This window comes from Typopeltis vanoorti, chromosome 5 (genome assembly GCF_054136105.1).
Source record: "Typopeltis vanoorti isolate ZY-2024b chromosome 5, IOZ_Tvanoo_1.0, whole genome shotgun sequence".
Taxonomy (NCBI): Eukaryota; Metazoa; Arthropoda; class Arachnida; order Uropygi; family Thelyphonidae; genus Typopeltis; species Typopeltis vanoorti.
In genome coordinates this window covers 120,635,335-120,660,994 of record NC_143553.1, presented here as the reverse complement: position 1 = coordinate 120,660,994, position 25,660 = coordinate 120,635,335, and the positions used below count along the sequence as shown (strand labels likewise).

The 25,660-nt window shown below is 34.4% G+C and overlaps 1 protein-coding gene across 1 annotated transcript; it reads left to right on the top strand.

Moving 5' to 3' along the window:
* Positions 1-4,438: 4,438 nt before the first annotated feature.
* Positions 4,439-5,017, top strand: LOC150106764 (protein ZBED11-like). The gene has a single exon (XM_090393477.1). It carries the CDS (start codon positions 4,439-4,441, stop codon positions 5,015-5,017), a length of 579 nt encoding a protein of 192 aa, XP_090249603.1.
* The last annotated feature ends 20,643 nt before the right edge of the window (positions 5,018-25,660 follow it).

Below are 25,660 nucleotides of genomic sequence, written 5' to 3'. Positions count from 1 at the left end.
ACAATTAGCCACAGAAGTCTACGCCTGCAAAAGAAACGATATGTTGTTTCTAAGGATTCTAACTCTTAGCCCATCTACGGTATTAATCTGTAACGGAACTACAACTTTTCGTGAATAATGTTCACATTAAAAATAAGACTGAAGTTCAAAATATATTGAAGCAGGACATTTAGAGCCACTAGCTACCAAAAACATGTAATCATAAACTGCCATATTATTGCTCAACAAATATTTGTGCGATTGCAATTGAGATGAAGTTGACTGACGTTATTAAATTTTCGACACGTGATAAAGAAACGAAAGAAAGAGAGAGAGAGAGAGAGAGAGGGGGGGGAACAAAAAGAGTTGATGCATAAATCCCATTGTGAATCTACATATTCTTTTAACCAGGCCTTTAATGCCCGCAGCTGTAGAGGTTTATTCGAGAATATTTCGTAAGAAATTTATCGTCTCAGTTTTTATTGAAATGCAGCTGTAACTAAATAAGATTGCCTAAACGAGGTTCGTGTCGAATTGATGGTGCAAAGTTTAACGAGATTGCACAATATCGAGAGTTTAACGAGATTGCACAATATCGAGAGTTTAACGAGATTGCACAAAATGGGACTGACGTGTTTAGATTTTAAAATATCCAGCAAACATAATTATGAGAGTTGCGGGAGAGAAATTAGTAATGCGGTTTTAAATGTTCCTAAAATATTTGATGTGAATCATGAGTGTATCCAGTGGATGTTTTCGACTATACACACTTTCTTCAACAGAATATAAAATTACAAATAATTACAAATAATAAACGCACAGTTTCAATCTCTCTTTTTTTCAGATTGCTTTTAATTTAATTAAGAATAATAATTTTTATATTTCTCAATAGACTCTAAACTTTGAATTTTCTCTTCAGTACGCTTAACGAAATTCTAAGGCGAATGTTTCCAAAGAAGATGCGGGATTCTTCCCACTGTGGCAGGGACTCGTGAATAATATAAAAGCAAGCTCATTATTCGGTTAACTCAGATAGTTTCTTCTATAGAGTGGATATTTTGCGTCTCTTTCTTCATATTTCTTCTAGTATTTAAGAAGGGGAGAAGTTTTACAAGTAAGAGCTTTTAAAGAACTTGTTGGGGAAAGCATATATTCGGATCAGCTTTACACCTGAATGTTTGCGCTATTTGTGAGATTTGATTGGGCAGAAGAAGAAGAAGAAGAAGAAGAATGTGAGACGTGTTACCATTTATCTCTCAATAGAAGGAAGAAAACGAATTCCAAACTCTTGGAACATTTTGTACTCTCTGTGATCTTTCTATAGAATTCCGATTTCGTGCACAAATAACTATTCTGTGTGTACTCAGTTAAAGGAAACTCGCATGAGGCTTACTAATCCCGAAAACATCTTTCGACAAGAAGCTGCGTCACCAATGCCACATGAAAAGTGCAATCAGGTAAGGGAAACCTGTGAATGGAACGAGCAAGATATTTCCAAGTTTGAGAAAGAGAGTTAAGTGACAAATCTGAGGGAATAAATTTTTCAGAAGGAAATTCAAGAGAGCAGTATGCGTCCTTTACTTAACTCAATATTCACACCGCGGGCAAATTTCTGACTTTATTGACTCAGTGTTAATCAGATTATCACATTTGGTAAGAAAAACCTTTAGTTGAAGCCATATCTATGGTTTCGACTAACAAGAGTGCTACGATGTTAAAATAGCAAGGTTTTTTCTAAAATCAAGATATAGTTTCCTTTTTGTTTACTTGAAAGTAAACAGATGCAGAATTTATTTTATCATTGTTGGTTTTAACTTCGTTTTTTTTGTTTGTGTGTGTGTTTTCTGATAATCTGTTTACTTTCCTTTCTGGAGAATGTTATTTTTAGTGAAGTCGTTTGGTGAAACACGATTTCTCCTCAGTTTATTCTGCGAGTTTATTTATTTTTCCTTCCTTTCTCTTTTTTATGAAGCTAATACGGTTACTTTCATATATACAGTATATAGAAAGATAGATAGATAAACATTTATAGTGACGATTATTACAACGATTGCAAAAAAAAGTGAAGAGACAAGAGATTGCCTTTCCTCACCCCCGAAATTTCTTACCGTTTGTCATAAGGGTTTTGTTATTTCCTTTCTGATAACCTCATCCACGAGAAGTTGTTCAACTTACAGTAGCTTAGCCGTAGATCCACAAGAATGGGGAGGAGAAAAGATAACATTGGCTTTGAAGACCAGTCGCGTATTCTTTAGGAAATTTAAAGAGAATAGCCTGCTCTAAAAGACAAAAGAAATAGAAGAAATGAACGAAGAGGAAGATTCTTTTCTCTGTGACTTTTGAATTTAACTGTGAAAGCGGTGATTAATATCTGCTTTCTGTGTTTTAACGACTTAGAGGAGAGTGTAAAAACAATTAACGCAAATTCTGAGAATCTGTCCATTGAGATGGAAGAAAAAAACGGAAAAGCTGAATATCAACCCCTGTTTGACGTAGAGTGGGATGAATTAGTGAGCAATTCACCGTTCATGAACCTAAATGCTCTCTTCTGCACTAATGAGTGAAGTATTTTAGCGAGCCCTAAACCCACTACACAAAATGTTGGTTTGCATGTATATGTGATTTGTATGGAGTGTAGCCGTTCAGAGATATTGAGGAGGAGATATTTGTGATATGATTACGCCTTTAGATATTTGTGTTTAGAGTAATTCCAAGCGATAAATATCATCTAGTTATTAGGGTTTTGTCAAAGGGTTATTTTTTCCTATAATAAAACAGAGTGTTGTTTTAACAGTAGTGAAAGTAATAAAGTTATCCAAGAACAGTGAAGAAGGCTTGGAGATTTTTGATTGCAGAATTTGATATTCCTGAAGTTTTTTGTATTTGTGTAGTGCTATTCATGGAGACAGAAGAGTTCAGTGTAAAGTGATAAGTAGCGCTATTGTTGGACTTGAAGTCATTCGGTAAAGGTCGTTAATACTTAGAAGGAATACAGTAGGTGAAAGAACTGTACCTTGCGAGACGCCACCATTAATTGAAGAGTTTGTAAATAAAGATCTAACCAGCCATCTCCACACATAACACATCCAGACAAAAAAAAGTTGACAACGTAATCTAAAGCCAGAAAACGGACTATATGATTGCAGGTCACGTAATAAACCTTTGTATCAGACTCGGTCAAATGCTTCAAGTGCTGTATTTATCAACAGAAACCACTTATTCACTAAACATTTCTATGGTATGTGTCCAAAGGTAAGTATCAAAAGCAAGAAAATCTTTTGATATACAGTGAATGAATTCATATTGGTAATAATTTATTAGTTGAGAGGCTTCAAGGCAGCAGAGAAATTCACTTTTAATAGTTTCTTCCATTACTTTGGAAATGATTTTTATTTTGATAAAAATAAAATGTTTTCATTGTTAGGAATTCGTTGAATATGATCTAATTTCTACGCTGCAGGATAGATATCAGTGGAATAAAAAATAAAAAAGAGAACTAAAGTTAATTTTCATCTTTTGTGTGTACAATTCACACAAAAGATGAGATCTTTCTTATTTTACTATTCTTTTACTAATTTTATTATTCAGTTGGGAGAATATTCTTTTAATTTCAAAATAGCGAACGATCAAAGGGAGAAACTGAATGTTGCAGGTGTGGGCGGGTGAGTTGGCGGATGGTTGTTTGGAATTGTTGGACGATATAACCCAGATTCTCTATGCCATCGTTTCTCAAACTGTGGTACATGTACCACTAATGGTACATTACGTTATTTTTGGTGGTACAATTTTTACACAAAATATTTAAATAAATGTTCAGAAAAAATGTGTTTTAATATTGTAACGAGTAGACTGTTACAAGAATTTAGCTTGGCGAATCGAATAAAACGAACAAATAAATTTTATTGCAGTTTTATGCGAATATTCGGATGCGAAGTCTCATTAGCGTGTCATAAGGGTTTTCATATTTAATATTTATTTTGAAACAGTATTTTTGTATATAAAAAAATTATAATAAACAAAGTACATATATACATAATGAAAAACAAAAGCGATAGATTGTTGCAAGTTTAAGAGTAATATATTATTTTACGTGAAAATGAATTTTATTAAGATAATTATGTGATATTCCGTTAAAAAAATAAAAGAAAGTTATTATTTAACATAAAGGTATTATTTAACATAGATTATATTAAAAATAAATATTATGTTTATATTCGTATGAATGTGGAGTGGCGTTTTTGATTTATGCTGACACCTCTGTTAATACACTACCACTACCGAGATGTGATGTTCTTGCGAACCCCCGGGAATGTGCTGAATGTTGTTTATGAATGAGATCACTATCAAATTATACAGAATATAATAACAGTAGCGTCACTCTATTTGACATTATAATGTCAAATATAATGTCAAATAAAGTATAATGTAATGTCATTATAATGAAAATATCCGCGTTATAATGGACAAATGGTTAGGAATTGAAAAATCGAAGAGGAAACGGCTGACAGACGACACTGACACAGCTAGCAGTTCTAGTTTTAATCCTGAATCTCAAGAAGTATTTAGAAAAAGAAATGCTACTACTACAAGAAAGTATAATGAAAATTATTTGGAATATGGATTTTTTTGGAACGAGGATGAAAACGATCCCAGGCCCCGGTGCGTTATTTGTTACGAACCATTTTCCAATCACTCGATGAAACCATCGCTTCTGCTACGGCATTTTCAAAACAAACAAGCCTGTTTAAAAGGTAACCCTCTCGACTTTTTTAAAAGAAAACGAACTGAAATGAAAATTAATAAACGTCTTCATTCTTTTACTACAATTAACGAACGAGCAGAGGAAGTATCACATTTGGATAGTTTGAGAATTGCTCAAACCACAAAACCACATACTTTTGGAGAAACATTAATATTACCTGCAGCCGAAGACATTGTGATGCCTATTCTTGGCCCTACAGCAGCAGCCAAGTTGAATGTTGTTTCTTTGTCAGAGGCACTGTTTCGCGACGAATTAACGAAATGGCATCTCAAGTAAAACAAACAGTAATCGAAAATATAAAGCAAAGCAAATATTTTGCAATTCAGTTCGATGAAAGTACAGACGTAAACAACTTTGCACAGTTGATGGCTTATATTCGATATGAAAGAGAACAAGTCCTAGATGAAGAATTCTTATTTTGCGAGCCCCTTCCAAATCATACCACAGCGGATGAGATTTTTTAAAAAATTAATGAGTTTATCACTGGCCATGAAATAAATTGGGAAAAATGTGTAGGAGTGTGTGCTGATGGTGCACGTTCAAAAACAGGTTGTCGTGGTGGTGATTTCGCCAAAATTAAAGTTACACCAGATGCCAAGTTTACACATTGCAGCATACATCGTGAAGCACTAGCTACCAAAGCAATGCCCACAGAACTAAAGACTGTTTTAGATCAATCTGTGGAGGTAGTGAATTTTATTAAATGTCGGGCCCTAAATTCACGACTGTCTACAATTTTGTGCAATGAAATGGGCAGTAACCACAATAAGCTCCTTTTACACACCGAAGTGTGGTGGTTGTCAAGATGAAACGTTTTGACTCGACTCTTTGAATTACGTTCAGAGGTCCAAATATTCCTGTCAGAATTCAAATTTGAACTCCGCCATTGTTTTAATGACGAACTCTGGCTATCATGTTTAGCGTATTTGGTCGATATTTTTGGAATACTGAACGAACTGAATTCTAGTTGACAAGGTTCCGATATAACTGTCTTTACTGTACATGACAAAATAAATGCAGCTGTGAAAAAACTAGAATACATATTTAAGGATGTGAAAAGGAAGAAAATTGCTACATTACCAACATTAGAAGAGCATCTACAGGAAAATGATCTGTCACTGAATGAACAACTAATTGAAGATATAGAAAAACACTGCATAGGACTTGTTAATAATTTTCATTCCTACTTTCTTGAAAATTTAGAAAATGAAAGTTGGATAAGAGATCCGTTTACTTTTTCGGATACTGTGATAGATAATTTTTCAATTCAAGAATGAGATCAACTCATAGAAATTTCATGTGACAGAAATCTCATGAATGAGTTCAAAAAAGATAACTTATGCAATTTTTGGTTAAAAAGAAGAGATGAATATAAGTATATTTCCGACAAAGCGATAAACTTTTTAATGCCTTTCAACACATCATATCTTTGCGAAACTGGGTTTTCAGTCATGCTATTATTTAAAAATAAATATAGGACACGGTTGCAACTTGAACCTGACTTACGTTTGAAATTCATGAAGATAAAGCCCGACATATCGAAATTGGTTACAATGAAACAGGCTCATCTGTCGCATTAATTCTCACCAATACTAAACCTCCTTAAAATTTTCTCATGTATTATTACCCACCATTTACTATATTTCAGTATAAAGTAAAAGTTTCATTTACGAATATAAATAAATAATATAAATTTAAAATGTTGTATTCTTTGATTATAAACACTCTATTTGGGATGTATTGATTTTTAATCGGGAATTGCTTTTATGGTGGTACGTATATTTTTCGATTCTTATTTATGTGGTACAAAATTTAAAACGTTTGAGAACCCCTGCTCTATGCTATATAATTAGAGGAAAATTAAGAAGTCAGGAGATCAAAGATAATCTTCATCCCCTCCTTTAGGTTTACATTCTAAAATAAAATGTGTAATGTGAATGAATTCCTCATAAATAAGGAATTTATTCACATTACCTGCACTGACCACTTCCAAAGGCCAGATTTCGAGTAACGCACCGTTCTATGAGAGAAACATCTGACCTTCACCCCCCCTCCCATCTTGACTTCCATCTACTGCTATCCTGCAAGATTTTTCCAAACGTTTGTAGCCCTCTATCATATCACCAAACTTTGTTCTATGTAGTAGGGTACTGATGTCCACAGATTCTCAATATGTCTTTATAAATCATTATTGTGCAAGCCGATATCAATTATATTACTCTCCACTATATCTGCATCACCTCATAAACCAAGAGACCAGATGTGCACACCGTAGTCCGCATGAGATCGCATAAAATGCTTGTATAGAGACAAAATAGCTCCTTTATGTTTAAGCGGAATTTATTTATGCTGAAATTCCAAAATTCGTAGCTTGGTCAGTTCCTTCTATCATAATCTCGCCAATATTAAACGTCACTGGATATCTCATTATACCAATGTGTATGACTTTACATTTTACTAACATTGATCTGGCCGTCATTTTCACATGCCAGCAGTTACAACTTATTCAAATTATTCTACAAGTACTGTGTGCCAGTGGCATTCCAGATTACCTTGCCTACCTTTGCTTCATCAGCAAATAGCTGTATGCCGCCTGTTAAATCTTTTCCAATATCATCAATGTAAAGAATGAATAACAATGGACCACGGACCTATTCCTGGGGTATACCACTGTTGACCTTAAATCTTGCAGACTCACATTCCCCATATACCTCTCTTTTATATCTGTCACTCCGCCATCCTATTATCCAAATTAGTAATTTATAAACCATTTCCATTTCATCCGACTTATGCAGCATCCTGCCATCCTATCAAAGTTTTAAGAAATACAAAAGTATCACGGTGTATCCATTCTCCTTGTCTAACTCAACCGTGATATTATTATAAAATTTGAGGAAATTACAGAAACTCGGCCTCCCTTTAAAGTCATGCTGTTATTGCAAATTACAGATTCTCTTTCAATTTCCCTATGCGATCTCTTGCCAATTTTGTTGATAAGGTATCTTAGACAACTTCACTGCGTATGTTAATTATCAATCTATTTATAAACACACATTTAAAAAATATACGCAGAAATGAATAAATCTTAAGTACATGCGCAGAAGTGATTCGACATTTCAGTACAAATTCTGCATTACTTTCATTGGTTTCCTATATATACTGTATATATATATATATATATATATATAAATACAAGATGAAAACAAGTAAAACCATATATATATATTAATATCGATGCTACAAATCCATACAATACAAACTCTTCTAATTCTCATTTAGTTCGATTTACTCACTTTCACTGTAATATATTTCGATAATAAATGATAACAGGAAGGCTTTTAATCTATCAGCAAATGCAGTTCAATTTTCACGAGTTTCTACAACAAGAGATCAATTTATCTTGCTTCTAACTGATACAAGATAATGACGCTTAATAGCCATCTGTCCTAGAACGGATTATGTTTCTCCTACTTGTAAAGCGACTTTGTTAACTTGATGCTTCAACTGATACTATAACCACCATGGCAAAGGATTAAAAGCGAGCACTGGTCTGATATTATCAGGCTGTTTAGACGTCTTACAAGACTAGGGTGGAGCTGCCTCCTCGGTTATTTATAGATGTGACTGTCGAAAAGGGATTGTTGTACTCCCACTTCTGTTCTTGTAATGTTGTTTTAAGAGCGTCATATCAACACGTGCAGAATAAGACTTGTGGGGTATTTAGAAAAGAAAGTTTGGAACAGAATGCCTGTCGGCATTCTGCCTGTCGATTGGGATGATGCAATATTCGTCCATCTGTACAAATACTGCATCATCCCATTAGATAATCAGATTTTGATAAAATATTAAATGTGGTATCAACGGTGAACTTTATAACCAATTTAATTTGGTTTCGATAATAAATGAGAACAGGAAGACTTTTAATCTATCAGCAAATGGCATCCAATGCAGTCCAATTTTCACGAGTTTCTACAACGAGAGATATAATAATAAATGTTATTCACACTTTGTTTACGAGTGATAACTCCTTAATTCCGAGGCAATAAGGGATTACGCGAAGAGATTAGAAATATGATCAAGTTAAGTGCTCCATCTGTTCTTTTTTTCTTTTCCATCATCATTATCATCATTTTTTGAAATCCTTTTGAAACAATGTCTCCAATTTTAGGGATTTCCTGAATACACAATGGATTGGGAAATAATCGGATACTGGGGTGAAAACAAGATGAAAACAAGTCTCATACCAGATATAGCGGATCTGTAGCACCTTTCTATCACAGAGTGCAACTTAAGACTTCATTTTATTGTTTGTTGGAATTATAGGTCTCACAATATGCATAATATTTGCAGTAATCTCTCGCTAAAATTTTTTCAATGTTGGTTTCTGAACAGAGAATTACTTTTTTCTATCTGAGATTGGGAAAGAAGCTCACAATCCATATTTTCTTTTGTATTCTCTTCTCAACGGCTGTCTTTGAAAACAAAAGTGATGTCTCAATACAACCCCGTTATTAATGACCAAACATTGGCATTATGACTGGTAGAAAAGGAGCGTGACCACACCATTTATTTAAGAAAATTATGCAGATTTGAATCAACTTACTGTCCATAAATTATATGTTATAATGAGCTTTTAATAATTCATTAAAGGTGGAAAGGAAGGTGTACCATCGATGCATATCTAACACTGTATGAGCAGAAGATTATTACACGTGCATTTAGTCGACAATTTTCTTCTACGATATAATGTATTTTGTTATCGCCCGAAAATAGCCACATCCAAGCAACGATAAACTTTTCTCGACTCGAGAGGTTTCTTTATTTCGTTTCTTTATTAAGTGAATATGTATCATTCATTGATATTAATTCATGCTCTCGCTTCTGTCGAAGTTCAGTACTGTTTTTCTTTTGCGCCATATCGTACTACTAGTACTACTACGTCACACCTCCACGGAATCGAAGTACTCATCACGGGAGGGAAATTTACTCAAATTCTCAATAGACATATAACCGTTTCTCTTACTGCTTAATTCTTATACTAAATATAACTACGATCAACGCCATTTACCCCCCCCCCCTCCAATCACCGCTACCAACAGTACAGAACGCAAGTGAGGAAGCAATTGGTCTGTAGTAAGATGGCCCACTTTTATTAACTTTGTTGAAATATGTTGAAAGTAGGTTTGTTTCCATGCTGTTAGGTAGGTTCTAGTAGACTTCGAAATATTCTAAGCCCAGGTTTTTAGCACATTAGATGTGATACCATCAGGCTCAGATGCCTTGTTCCTGTCAAAGTTATTGCAGGATTCTTCTAATTTCTTTTTGGCAGAAAAACTAGAGAAAGGAAGCAGTTCTCAGGAGAGTCGGGCAGTGCTTTTCTATGGTCATTAGTGCAGGAAAAGAAACAGAAGAATGACGCCAATAGATCGGCCCTGTCTTTAGAGTCATTTTACTGTATAGCTATGTGGAAGAGAGAGAGAGAGAGAGAGAGTGTGTTGCCTTTCTAAAAGAGCAAGGATGAACAAGGTTCAATCCACAGGCATTGAACATTATTTTATCCCTATTTATCAGACTCCATAAATCCTTATGACATTTATGTCACCCGATGGGGAAATTGTAGCATTTGAAATCGCTAAATTATTCAGAAACTGAAATCTGTGCTAAGAAATGACTTTTAGAAACTAATGAAGAAGTTCATGAATAAATGCATTGAATATGCCAAAGAGATGTTGCTTCGAGAAAAAAAAAGTGTTTTGTTGATATATGAAATTCAAGTAAATCGTGTGTAGTACGATTTAACTCTCTCCCAGCGGCAAAATATCTTACCGCAGCACCATTAAACTCAAGAGCCCGGATAGATTGCGATCTTCCTTCAAAGCGTTCAACTTAAATGCAAATTCGTTACACGACCGCTTTCTTCTGTTAAAGATTTGCTTATAGGATTTCGCAAGTTCTAACATTTCAATACTTTGTTGTTTGTAAATAAAATGTGCGAACGCAATCATTGCGTTTCTATATTTTAATTTCCGTACTGGAATATTTTCAGACATGTATAGACGGCACATCATATTGCTAATCTTTTTTCTTTATTCTCCCATGAAATCTTAATTCTGAACTATGGAATTATATAATCTTCCATCATACAATGGATTTACATAATTATCTAAATTTAATATTACTAATATATCATTTCAATCTTTATTTATTTTCGCGTTAAAATATGCCTATTTGTATAACTTTGATTTATTATTCTGGTTTCAGTAATGTTTAACTTGATCTGCAATAGAAAATTAATTTGAATTACGACAAAGAGGGCAGTCTTTGTCGTAATTCAAACCCTGCCCTGTTTTGAATGTCTCAAAAGAGAGCAGTGTTTTCCTTTCCTTAAAGGAAAGAAAAAATAAGTTATACCGATGATTATATGTAGATTGCATTATAATATACTTACCTCACAGACTTAGCTGCATGTACGTCAATCCTTCAGTATGAAATGTGAATAATATGGCTTATATGTGCCAAATGATGATGAAGTTTCTACATGTAGCGCTTCATCTTTTTAATAAGGACTGTCCAAAGCACTGCCAGATTTTGTGCGGCCCGCCTGTGGGTTTTTATTTTCAGGAACGAAAAAATAAAATAATTTGAATCAAATGCGTATTACATATTTTAATTCTATCACTAAATATAATCTCGATGTTGGTAATTTTATTTGGTGTTTTTTCATCACTATATACCCACGTGTTTTTAAAATATTAGATGTGTCCAAGAAGCGTTTTTACACTGTTTTGTTCCAACGCGCATGCTTAGGGCGCTCAATGTACATAAGCGCGCGATTAGTGTTATTCGTTTGTTCAGCTATCGAGATTGTTTCGCTGCTGCTCACCAAATTACGGTAATACTCATTGTGATGCGGCACTCGGATAATTTTTTTTGATGCGGCCCTCGGATTACCTAAGGTTAGACAGCCCTGTTTTATATGATTACTATTTTATTTATTTATTTATTTGTAATTCATGTAAGTTTTTATTGTTGCGCTTTGTGGCCTCATTCGTTCAGATTTATTATATGCCAAAATAATGGAATTTTTGAAGCATTTTGTTTCTTAATATTGCGGTGCGTTGAGAATTATATATTCTTAACTCCATATCAATAATCTAATTTATCGCCAAGTAGCCTTCAGTTTTACTTTATAAAAAAAATATCATCGCACAAAAGATTCGATATTGCGGTACACTTATTGCCTTCAGACTTGTCAACAACAACTTGTCTTCAAACTATTAAACCTTTCTAGCATGTCTAGGCGTTACTCTTTATGTTCCTATCCTTCTAATATGTGAGAACAATTAATAATCCTTATGTGTAATCACTTTTAAGTATATCCTAGATTTGATGCATAAAGCTTATAACCTTGTGAATGAAGCTAATATCAATATTTGTTAGCATGAATGTCTAATAATACCTATCTTTATATTCCTTTTACACATATAAAAAGTTATATTCAAAGTACTCAACTTACCTCGAACTTTACTTCGATGCTGATCCAAGTAGAAAAAGCCACATAACCTACAGTATATGCACAACAAGCTCTGGATAATAGCTTGCAAACTATACTCATTCAAATACATTGCTCCGGCATACACATTTTATTATAACATACATAAATTATAACATACAATAATATTTTATAAAGCATTATGTAAAATTATCTCAGGATATGCAATTAAAACATACGCATGCTATGCAGACTACAAATTTAAGAGATCACAATCGTTGCAATATAAAATGACAAAACTAATATTCCGTGGAAAAAAGAGAAGATTTCATAACCAGAACAACACATTGAATAGCAAGACCAGATAGAAAACTTATATATGAGTGTAATTAACACTATGGGGAAGCCACCAGGAACGTCTACATACCTGACGAAAACAACAATTGGCATTCAATAAGAGAAAGGACCTACAACCGAGGGACCTACAAAGAGCTGAGATTTCTACATATATACAGTATATTACAAAGAGAGAGAGAGAGAGAGACGGAAAATTAGAGCGAAATTACTCGAAATAAATAAATAAGCAAAAATTATCGTAGCACTTTTAAATACCCAAACAATGACAAAAACATGCCTTGTCTAACACTTCACCCTGTCAAAACGTTTACGCTACACACATGATTGTGGGTGCGTGCACTTACTTCTACACGCTAACCAGAAACAAAAATGCCCATATACATTTTATATATAGATATATATTCACACACACATACACATAACGGCCACTTAATTAGAAATTTCTCAGAAATCCTCTTCAATTCCTGTGCACAGTTCGGTACTGTTTGACAGAAGTACTGTTTGTCCACAGACGTTTTATCAGGAATAAGAGACTATCTTAGGATCACAGTTACTCCTCTTAGACAAAAAAAAAGAATCTGTTATTTTCCCCCAGATTAAACACCAGGGATATCTCACCTTCGAAGAAACCAGTCAGCTCGCTTGTTTTCAGGATCGTTGCTTCAGCAAGACGGACACCCACAATAAGCTCTTTATCGAACTTCAAAAGATAATTTGTTTTTCCATTGTGATCAATACTAGTGACGCTTAATGACCAGTGGAATTCTTAAATAGTTGCTTAGAACACATCATAACCAAGTATTTTGCATATTTACATACATGCATAAATGTTTCTAATTAAATGTCTAGTGTGTAAACAGTTAAATCGACACCTGGCCGACTGCAGATACTTAATCAAACCTATGCAACCCTGCCATCTAATATCTTCTTGAGATAAGATTAGCACAAGCTTCAAGAAAGACAGCAGAAAAGTCGCAACAAATAAACAAAAAGAGTATACAGTTGCAGTAAAAAAAATGTATGGATATTTACCAAAAAAGAAATGTTCTCAATATCTCACACTGAGTAATAAATGTAATAATAAAGTTTTCAATGCATATATAAATATTCTGTAAGATAATAAAAGAATAATCCTATTATTATGTATAAAATATTACTATGTTTAGTTCTAAAAACGATATGCAATTTCAGCATATTATTTTTAGAACGTACTAAACATTTTGTAGTGAATCTTTGTACTGGATAGAAAGCGTATAATGATGTTCTCACTTCTAATTGTAAATATGCAAATACTCTGTATGATAACCTTTTTCATTGTAAAAAATTATTATCGTGGTTCGGAAAACTAAGAGAATGCGTTCTAACTAGAAGATAAATTCAGTATGCAGCATTTGCACATTTATTTTATTGATAAAATAAAACACGATATTTTGAGGGGGGAAAATGTTTCTGTTTTGCTAATTAGTCGCTAGCAGAGAGAGAGAGAGAGAGAGAGAGAGAGAGAAAACTGAGAGCGAACATGAAATTCTTTATTAACTATTACAATAATACAAAAATACAAAAAATATTTAATAAAGTAATATGTATTCGTGCGCACAAATGTTCATATGCATGAGTCATGCATGTATGGAGTATTAGTTCTCGATGGTATCAACTTGTCTCTAGAAATAACTTGCTCTGAGAAAAACAAAGTGTCCCTCCTTCCATGAAAGGTTACCGACCTCTGGATTAGAGAAAGCATAAACCCACTAGCTGAGGCAGACTAATTCATCATCGGATGAAATCTCTAGGAAGTTCTCCCTTATTGACAAGATTTAAAAGGTAATCTAGGTATCGACTGAGCCATTCGACAACATAATATGCGGAAAGAGTGAATAGCGAAATAAAAAATCAGTGTTATAGAATATGTTTCGCGGAGATGACTTGACGAAAGTGATTGTGTGGGCCTTTCTTTGATTTTTTTCTGTCCATATTGGTTCTTTTCTTTAGCTAGACTGGACAACCAAGGCAAGCTAGGTATGACGATTTTCACGATGATAGAATTCACGGGATTCTTCTTGTCGGTTGAAATCTGTAACCTACTTCGTTCACTTTTTTCGTATTACTTTAAAAGTCTTCCAAGAGAGGTTATTTTGTTCTCCGTGTTTCTATTGCATCAAAAGATAGGGCGTTATCAGATTTCTTTCTAACTTAGGAGATTCACTAGTATTTCAAATTGAAGCTATTCTTTAAAGAATGCTTTTTATGTATGATTTTTGGACACTTAATAATATTATTTGTCATTAGAGGATAGTATCATAATATATGAATATACAGAAAAAATAATAAGTAAAGGAATTCAAATATTTTTTTTATTATTATTCTTTTAAGAATTAAAAGAAAAATCTGAAAGTAAAGACACCATTTATTTTTGTTCATCTGATCGGTACATATAATTTTAAGGGTTCAATTATTATTTAAAAAATATTATTAATGAAATACTGGGTAATTTGAGGTAAATTCGTCCGCCTGAAAAAATAAAGGCATTTAGAACTGTTGAGTTTTCTTAGTTAATGAGCAGGGTGACCACCACTAGTACTTTTTATAAAATTTTAGTACGTTCACCACATACTAGTACTACTTTCTTCCTTCCGAATAATAATAATGGTAACAACAACAACAGAACTACAGTTGGACATATGTGTTTAATATTTTGCTCTTCTCCCACAAGCATGATTTCCTTTTCCCCTCCGCTTCTCACTCTTCGCTAACCTTCTCTCCCCCCCCCCCCCCAATCCCATACTTAAGCAATCCGACGGGCATCAGCCAATGAAAATATATTCTTCCCTATTCAAATACTTCTCGGTGTTATAAAATCATTACAGCAATGGAAACAAGTGGAAAAATTAAATATTTTAATATAGGTAACCACCTTTTATTGATGCACAGCGTAATTTGCATCCCATTGAAAAGAGAAATCCAGCCGACAATGGTCGGTTTTTATTCGTTATTTTATTCGTTTTCATTTTTCATTATATTTTTCTGTATGTAATGGTCGTTACATACATAAAATGTATGTAACGTATATATATTAAGAATGGCAACTATTGAAGACTGTAAAAGCATTGAAAAAAGGTCATAAATTAATGTTTTTTTGGAATAAAGTTTTTGAAATGAATAATGCTGCAGGAGAACAAATGTTTCCTAATTTAACAACATTAGTTAGGGCTGTACTGGGCCTCCCTCATTCATCAGCAGCAACTGAAAGAATATTTTCAGCAGCAACAATAAATAAGAAATCAACTACAAACTCCCTTGATGAATGGACTCCTTTTTACAAAAGAAAAATTGAAACATTCATCATCTACAGATTTTACTATTTCTAAGAGTCAATTTAGTAAAATCTGCTAAAAAATAATGAATAAATACTTCCATTGTTTTTCTTGTGAGTGGAAACCCCGTATACATGTAAATAACATATTGAAAATTTAATGTTACATTATTTTAAACACTACAATGAGACTAAAAATTATATATTAAATTAATACACATGCTAGAGTTACAATTGGGACTTCTGTTATGATGATTGGAAACTGCAGCTATTGGGCTCATAGATGACTACAGTGAGGTGAATTTTGACTTTTTGTTTTTTTTTCATATTTGTCGTGCATGTGTTAATTTATAGATTTTCATAGAGTTTATCTATGGTAATAAGGTAGTAGTATCGTAAAATCCTCTAAATATAGTGAAACGAGAGCAAAGCAAATAAAAATTTAATTTTTTTTTCAGATCTAGTATATTTTTCCTGCATAAGTTGGTACTAAATATTCTTGCTGGGTGGTCACCCTGTTAAGGAGTTAAATTTATTAGTTTGTAGGAGAATAAAAACTTTGCTCCCAAGAACTTCAAATTCTGAAACTGGCTGAAAAAAGACCTAGAAAAACTTCCTGCAGTCTGCGAATAAAATCGAATGCCTAATGGCCCTAACCGGTCTAATTATTATGGAACTAGAAACATTACTGCTAAGTATATATACACACAGACACTTTGGTTTAAAATGTTTTAAATCTTCGGTAATAAAAAAGTAAATCACATTTTTAATAATGTTAATTACATTATTAATTAACAAAAATATAGAAACTTAAATTTATTAATTAATTTTATTACATCTGTGATCATATATTTGACTTATATTTATAATTAATTTATATTTTGATTTATGTATTTTATATTTTTAAATTAAAAACAATTCCATCATCTCGCATCACATAAAATAAATTTAAATGATTTTAATTAAATTTATTTACAAGAAATTCTGTGATTACATTCATTTATATTTATAATATTTTTATATTAATTTAAGTTAAAAACAAATCTTTTACTATATCACATTACATCGCAAGACGCTGCTGACTATAAGGGTGAAGCAAAATTATTTTATAATCCCTGCTATCTGATAAGGTTACTGTGTAGGGGAAAGTTTATGAGCTAAGTGCTCTGCCTAAGTGGGTGCGATTTAAAGATCTTCATTTGGAAGTAGGATGGCCTTGGGTTTCCTGTATTTTGAGAAGTCAGTTTCATCATAATTTGCTGCTTGTTGCACTAATTCATTTGGATGTTAAGAGGATGCTGAGAAGAACTTTACTGCTGAACACTGCAGGAATGAGTAGATGTAGGGGATATTTGTATCCCGGTGGAGTTGGACATTTCTAACATACCGTGGTGCGTTTAAGATCATGCGGAGACATTTATTTTGCACTCTCCGTAGTTTGAGGATATTTGTACTTGAGGTGTGGCTCCAGGCTGGGGACGCATAAGTAATAATGGGTTGAATCATCAACTGATAAAGGAGCAGTTTTATTTTGGTATCCAGCTTGCTATTCCTATTGATAAGAGGGTAAAGCTGTGCAATGACTCTTGATGCTTTGTACATGAGGCTTTTATAGGTAAACTGAAGGTTAGTTTTCTGTCCAGCAGTACACCCAGATATTTGGCTTCTGCTTTCCAGGGAATTTTGATATTAAATAGGAAGATGTCATCTTTGGGAGATATTGAGTTTTTAGTGAAGAGCATGGCGATACTCTTCTGAGGGGTTACTTGCAATCTCCATTCCGAGAACCAGTGCTCTAATCTCTGCAGGTTTTCTTGCAGTTTCTTGGTGACAAGGTGCGGTTTAATAGATCTGGCTAGTATAGCTGTGTCGTCTGCGTATAAGGCAATGATGGATGACATTGGATTGTGCGGAATGTCCTCCATGTAAATCGTGAAAAGTATCGGTGCCAGTGGGGACCCTTGAGGAACTCCAGCTAAGATGCGTCGCTGGGTAGATAATATATCATTTAGTTTGACTTGCATTCGTCTGTCACTAAGAAATGCCTTTATCATTTGGACTAGATCTAATAGAATGCCAGCTAAAATCAATTTGTATAGTAGTCCAAAGTGCCATAATTTGTCGAACACCTTTTCTAAGTCAAGAAAAACTGCTCCAGTGTATTGGTGCCAATTGTACCTTATGATAATGAATTCGATTAGTCTATGAATTTGTTGGGTGGTACTGTGAAATTGGCGAAAACCAAACTGTTCTGAAGGAAGGATGTTTAATTTTTTACTGAAAGTTGAATTCTGGAAAGGATAGCTTTTTCTGTTTTGCCCAAATTAGAAATCAGACTTATGGGACGATAACTTTGAGGCTGCTGAGGTTCCTTGCCAGGCTTGTATATAGGAACTACGTCTGCCAACTTCCATGCAGAGGGGAAGTACTTAAACTTGAACATAGCATTTATTATTGTTGTAATATATGCAATGGCCTTTCGGGGTAGCAGTTTAATAACTTTGTTTGAAATGCCGTCAGGCCCTGGAGCTTTTTTATTCTTTAAATTCTTTATAATGTCATCAATTTCAGCTGGGGAAGTAGGTGTGAGTTGGCTGGTACAGGTATCAGGCCGTTTTAACACGTGTCTGACGTGGGGGTAAACTTTGTAAATATGATTGAAATTTAGATTATTGTATGAAGGGCTACACTGCTTTTCTAAATTTTTAGCTATAGTTTCGGCCTTTTCTGCATCTGTGTAAACAATGTTCAGATCAGATTTGAGAGGAGGAAGAGATTTGTTTTTGTTTTTGATGTTTCTCGGGAACTTCCAAACGGTTTGATCACCAGGTGATATGGAGGCTAATTTGTCTTCCCATAGTTTGTTTCTGTGGACTTTAAGTGCATCTCTCACTGCACTGTTCATTTTGTTGAGATATATTTTGTCTTGGGGTGCTCTGGTGTTGTGGTATCTTTTTTTGCTTTATTTTCTTCCCTGATTAAGTGATTAAGTTCATTATGTCATCTGTTAGTCGTTTAGGCTTGAAAGCAATTGGATTTGAGGTGATAGATGCTATGGCTGTGTTGATTTGATCAGTAAGTTTATTGACTGCAGAATCAATTTCTTCCTTGGAATTAATATGAGGGATGGGATCAGTGTACTTTGGAAGCATTTTGGATAGATTTTCCCAGGGAATGAAGGTGTGAGGGGAAGGAGGAAGTCCCCTCTGATAACCCAGTTGGAGCAGAATAGGATTGTGGTCTGATGATAATTCATTCAATGATTGCAGGGTGTACTGTAGGTTGACATTCTGAAGGACAGCTATATCCAAGGCGTCGGATGAGCCAGTAGGACTGTGGTGAGTTGGCACTGAAGGGGCCAGCCACAGCCGCGCAATTTTAGCTTGTGTAGTTAAAGAATATGCGGCCATTCCTATTTATAGACCTACTGCTCCAGACGTGATGTTTTGTATTAAAATCTCCGGCAGTAATAACGGGCAGTTTAACGCCGAGGATAGCATCTAGATCTGTGGTCAGCAATGTTTTTGATGGTGGGTTATAAACAGCATAGATTTTTATGTTTCCGACAGAGTTTGTGATGACACTGATACCTGTGACTTCGAGATTAGTGGTTGTAGGAATGGCTACAGCATGATGGTTGATCTGATTTTTGATGAGGATGGCTGTGCCACCACCTCTGTAATCCAGTCTGTCATTCCTGTAGAGTTGATAACCTTTGAATTTAGGATTGTCAGCAGGTCTTAGGTGAGTCTCATTAATTAATAATATATCCGAATTATATCTGTCATTGAATTCCTGCACTTCTAGTATTTTATTTTTAAGGCCGTTGGCATTCCATGAAATAATCATTAGAGAATCTGGGGTAAATATTTTTCTATGTATTGGAGAGTGCAGATAAAATGGACTGTGTTTGCTGCAAGAAACTTTTTGTAGTGATTAGTGATGGATTTGCGTTACTGAAATCCTGTAACATATTTACAAGAGAAGAGTTGATGATGGCTGTTATATTTGAATGTGGATTTGGCATATTCTGGTCATCGATTGCTTTTTTGGGGGCAGGCCACGTCAGCATATGTTCTTGTTTGGTGTTAAAGATTTATTTTCTTGGGGTCTCAGTTGATGGTGGGTGAAGACCTGTCATCTTGTTCAAACTAATAGGAGCCTGATGAACTTTAGCTACTGCGGCTCTCGTTTCTGATAGTGAGGTAGATTGAGTGATTAACTCAGTTTGCTATTTTTGGGTGGAAAAAGCACCCTCTGTAATTTTCAGGGTGGGGGCCACCACAATTAGCGCACTTAGCCGGGGTGGTTTTTGTCTTGGAGCAGGTATGTGTGGGGTGGGTGTCACCACATTTTAAACATCTGTATTGAGCTTTGCACAACTTCTGGGCATGACTAAGCTTTTGGCATCTAATGCACTCCCCAAAAGAGGCCCTCTTCCGAAGTGGCTCCGGTGAGACCTTAAGCCCACAAATTGTCTTCAAGTTATAAATATCTTTATAGATATTGTGTATTTACACCAATACCAGAGGCATAGGGGTCTTGTTTGATCTGTACATTCTGATGACCTTTATGTGAGGCAGATCTTGCATGTCAGCAGCTATTTCAGCTGTTTCAATATCTTCAGATACTCCTCGGAGTACCACTTTTAATTTTTTTTCCGATGTAAGTGTGAAGGTATGGTATTTTATGCCTCTTACATCCAACTCCTTGGTTAAATTTCTATAGTCAGTCACTGTAGTGGGCTGAATTTTGATACCCTCCTCTGTGTTCTTGGCAGTGGAGTAATTTATCTGCAGGTTGGCCATGGTGGTTCTTAAGGCTGTCCATCTCTGCTTTTCCCTGAGAATGACTGGAGGCACCTTTTCGTTGGTGGAGGCAGAGGAATCTGTGTTGCAGGCATTTTCATCCATGCCATTTTCGTTTGCTGACTCTGAGGGGAGAGTTTTGCGTTTTTTGCGCGCGTGCCTCTCTCCTTGATCTGAATGAGTAGAGTCAGAGATTACTAGATTTAATCTTTCCTCCGTTTGAGGAGCGTCTTCATTTTGATCTTCATCAGTCTCGGGTAAAGAGTAAACATTTAGGAAGCCGGGCCATTCAATCTCGAACTTCTTAAGGAGTTTCTTTATGAAGCTGAAAGCCAGTCCTTTATCTAGAGAGTCTATAACGATGTCAGGATCTATCATGTTTGATTGCCATTTGAGCTTAAACTTCCTTTGAAGTTTATTTACAAGAATAAGCGCTGCTTCTTCATCCAGAGAATCTGTGAGGGCGTCCAAATCTAACACATTCATCATTAACGATTTGCGTATAAAAGCAAGTAAATCCTGTAAGTACATGGATCTGAAATAGATATGCTAACAATGGCGATTCTAACGACTGTTAGGCCTAACGAATCACCCTCGTTGCAATTACAGTCCACTTACTTTTGCTGCTATTCTTAAATACAGTATGATCCGTAATTTAATAACTTTAATCACATCTCTGCTAGTTAATCTAGCTGCTACACTACAAAACCAAAGTTTCTCATATTATATTAACACTTTCTACCGAGAAGAAAATCCACAGCCGTATAAACGTCATAAGTAGGCATCGTATCACCAACACTCTCTGACATTACATCGAATAAGCTTAATATCTTAATTATAAGAATCATAAGAAATGGTATATTGATATATTTCAATAAATTCTGGATTTCTGAGGAATAATGAAAGAATTATTTCTTGTTTTAGTATTATATATTAATAGACAAGAAATCCTATTCGGAATTTGTCTTAGAGAGAAACAGTAAAGTAAGAGTCAAAACTTAAATGGCAACGTATAATAATGTTGATATAAACAGGGACTATTCACGTCAATTTGCTGCCCTCCACCACCAGAAATACTATTAAATTTAAAAAAATTACAAGTCTGTAAGTCTTTAAGCTTCTAGAAACAATTTTAATTACTCTGAAAGTGAAAATTGTTAATGAATTTATGTGATATACTAACCTTTCTTTTCAGTAATTAAGATATCCAGCTGAATATGCCACATACGTCTAGAAGATTTACTGGAAGTTTATTCATTTGCTGGCATTCTGCTTATCAACCTAAATAGTAAAACGCTAACATTTACTTTAGGAAGGTGAGCTGCGTATAGTTTGGTCATTTAATTTGAGCACGTTTACAAGATGGAGAACGTTTACGAGCACGGTGTGTTGCGAATCCACTAGAAAAGCCTGTAAAGTCCCTTACGTCCTGCTAATTATCGGAAGACATTTATTAATTAATATGTCCTTAGGAAACACTTCGAAAATTAAGAACTCCTCTGTCGTAACTAATTTCAACGTAGTGTGATTAACGATAACCACATGGAAGACATTACATTATATTATAATTACACTGGTATTATCGGAAAATGTCAGGTTATGGTGGAAGATATGCACTACTTCTTTGAGTACTGATTATATTAATATCAAATCTCTTCATATGTTTTAATACGAAAATGAGAATGAGTGCCCTACTTCGTACACTTGTGGTACTTTAGTCGGTATGCAGATATCGTGTTTCATTCTTACTTGCACTAATGGGACCATAATCGCGAATAAAACTTGAGTGATTCTGAAATCCCTAGAATGTCTTGACACGTTTAGTATACTAAACTACACTAAAAAGGAGATATGAAAGAGAGAAAAAAAGAGATGCAGTGAGTAGGATTTAATTCAAAATATTTATATAGTTCCTTTGAGTCCTAGACGAGATTCAAACCTAGATCTTTCCAACATTAAAGAAAGGACATTGTCGTTATGAACTAAGCTAGAATAGGACTTGGAAATGAGCCTACATGTAAAAGTAGAGAAATAAACATAAGCATTTGAATGAATGCGCATTTATTAACCTATTACTAATTTTTGGATAAAATACATAAATTACACAGCAGAATATTATTACAAGTTGACTGGCAAATGTTACACGAAAGAACGACAGAAAGTTCGTTAAGTAGTTTGCTTAGTGCGTCGTTACCAGTAACAGGAATCCAGCAAGAGACACAGAGAGAGAGAGAGAGAGAGAGAGAGAGAGAGATTTTATTTGTAAGCCATAAATATGACTTCGTGGTACTTTGGATGCCATGTCTTTCTCAAAGCTTCATGTAAGAGCCCTTATCAGTGTCGAGTGGAACAAAATATTTCCCATTCACTTAATAGTGGAGATGGCATTTACGGTGGACACATATCTCGTTTCCCTCGGGATCCAAGTTAATAAGTTTCCAATCAAGACGTCTGCTTCCAAGAAGTTTTTAAAAGGTATCGATTTAGAAATAAATAATGTAAAAAAAGATTAATTTCCTATTTGCTCTTGGCAATCGAAGCTCATTACTGGCCGATAAATAAGCCTGAAGACAGAAGAAATTGCATTTGATTTTGGGCTTATACTCACAAACCCTAGAAGTTCCTAAAGCATGTGAACTTGTAGAGCTCTTTTCTAAGGCCGCTAAGCTGTGTAAGAGTTTGCTCAGTAAGGGTGCGTGGAATAGATGTTTTGTTTGGAGAACACAGAAAGAATTGGAATGTATTGCCAGAGGCAATCGTCAGTGCCCCAAAGGTGAATTAGTTTAAGGATATAATGGTCAGAGTGGATTTCTCACGATGTACCTTTTAACATATAATCGAAATACAGTACCAATAAAAAAAAATAAACATAACTTCTACTTTGTAAATAAGAATAAATTAATCAGCGCACCATAACCTGTTCTGATTCGCTTGCGTGAGTGCGTGCTCTCCCGGTGGGTTGCTGTTTATGGGGCGAAAATATTTTAGAAGGAAAACAACTCCCACTACCAAAATGGCCAAAGTAATCATTGGATTATGGAAGCCTATTGTTTGGTAAAATAGTGTTCGTGGAAGTGATAAAAGAAAAATTAAATAATACAAGAAAATAACAGATAATCAAAAATAATTGAATACTTTTTAAATAATTGGAAATTAATTTATTTAAATTCGAATAATATCATTATTGACTTGACTCCAACGATAGCGTATATATTCTTCTATTAATGGTTTAAATCAAATACGGAAAAGAAGGCTCAGTGTACGCAGTTAATGGGTCATACCTGTACTCTAATAAGATGCAGATTTTATGGGTCTGTTCAATAATATAAATATATTCATTTAACTAGTTGTACAATTTAAACTACAACTTTCAACACTATAGATAATTTGGCATAATTCTATTTGAATAAATGTTATTGGCATTGTGAATGCAAAGATTTGTCGGTATAGATTTCTTGGTTTGATTAATTGAAGGTTCTTTGTTCACCAACTACTATTTCATTGATTTATAATCTCAACTATTACAATGAAAGCAATTTAACGTTAACAGCATGATTAATATCAATCTAAAGTACACGCGCTTGGAGATTAAATTTGCACACGCCACAAAAACATTGTTAATGCCTTTAAGCTACACGATTTCAACATGAATAAAATCAATTTAACGATGTTTAATTTGTTTTGCAATCATTAATTAATTAGTAAAAAAATTAACGGAAAGAAAATTAAGCTTGTTATTTTCAAACGTAATGCGACCAAACTCTAGTTTAATGATAGAAAATAATTAATGAAAGTAAGGTAGTTATTAGCTGAATTGCTCAAACACCATAAATATTTTGCTATGCTTAATTATCATAATTGATTAAGATTAAAATAATTGGGGAAAAAAAAGTCCTTTTTAGGATTCCCATGGTAACGAATGGCAATGTTGTAGCCAATGAAGTTTTAACTGAGGCTCGGCTATTACCGTTACCCAACCATGACTACAGCTTTTAGCTCAATAACACCCCTTCCACACAGATTTTATTCATTCAGATGAGGGAATAAAGAGTCAAGGACTCAGTCCATCTCCCAGTTCTTTTAAGAACTTTAGTGAAGGCGATCGGTTCATTAGGGATTGTGGAGTGTTGATAAAATTTACGCTGTATGGTGTTCACAATAATAATGTAATGTGAAATATAATAAATGAGAGTACTGTCCAACCACAGATGCGCGACTCTTCGACAACACCTCTGCGGATGGCAGAAGGCGAATCCATTCCGATAATAGGGTAATCAACGCGTTTCGTAGGATGACTGTTTATTATTTTACGTCCTAAAATTGACTTTTCTGTTATGAAAATGCTACATATAGTTGCAAAATTTTACGTATAAAACACGTGATTTTGCTTGTTGGTGACGAATTCCTACACTGCCTTATTTTTTTCTCCACTTCGACATGAACTGACTCTTCTTGGCAATTTGCCAGTCAGGGATCTATCATCTGTGATCGGATATTAGCTTAATTCGGAAGTTTTTTCCAAATATATTTTAATATTATTGGACTTTAATTACTAGCAGCATTGTATATAAGCTAAGCTAATCATGGATTAAATATGGATGACGATGCGATGAACATTGATTTAAAATTTAGACCTTAAGCAGGCGTTCGCATTAAGAAACTGTTGCACGGGTTTGATGATAAATGACCTGGATGTCTGAACTTATACACAACAACACCAAATTCAGGTAATGAAAAACCATACAGATGAAAATACCAGTCTAGAAATTTTAACACAAAAAGAATTTTATCAGTACTACACACAAGACGAATATGTAAACAAAACGCTTAACATAGAGAAAACACTGTAGAAGGTAATACCAACTAACACCAACAGTGAAAGAATTTCCCCAATCGTTTTATGGGATAAACAAGGTTGGGCATCAGTCAAACCTGCTTTTTAAAGAAAAAAG

Coding starts and splice junctions, on each gene's coding strand:
- LOC150106764 (XM_090393477.1), top strand. CDS start 4,439: ATGGACAAATGGTTAGGAATTGAAAAATCGAAGAGGAAACGGCTGACA.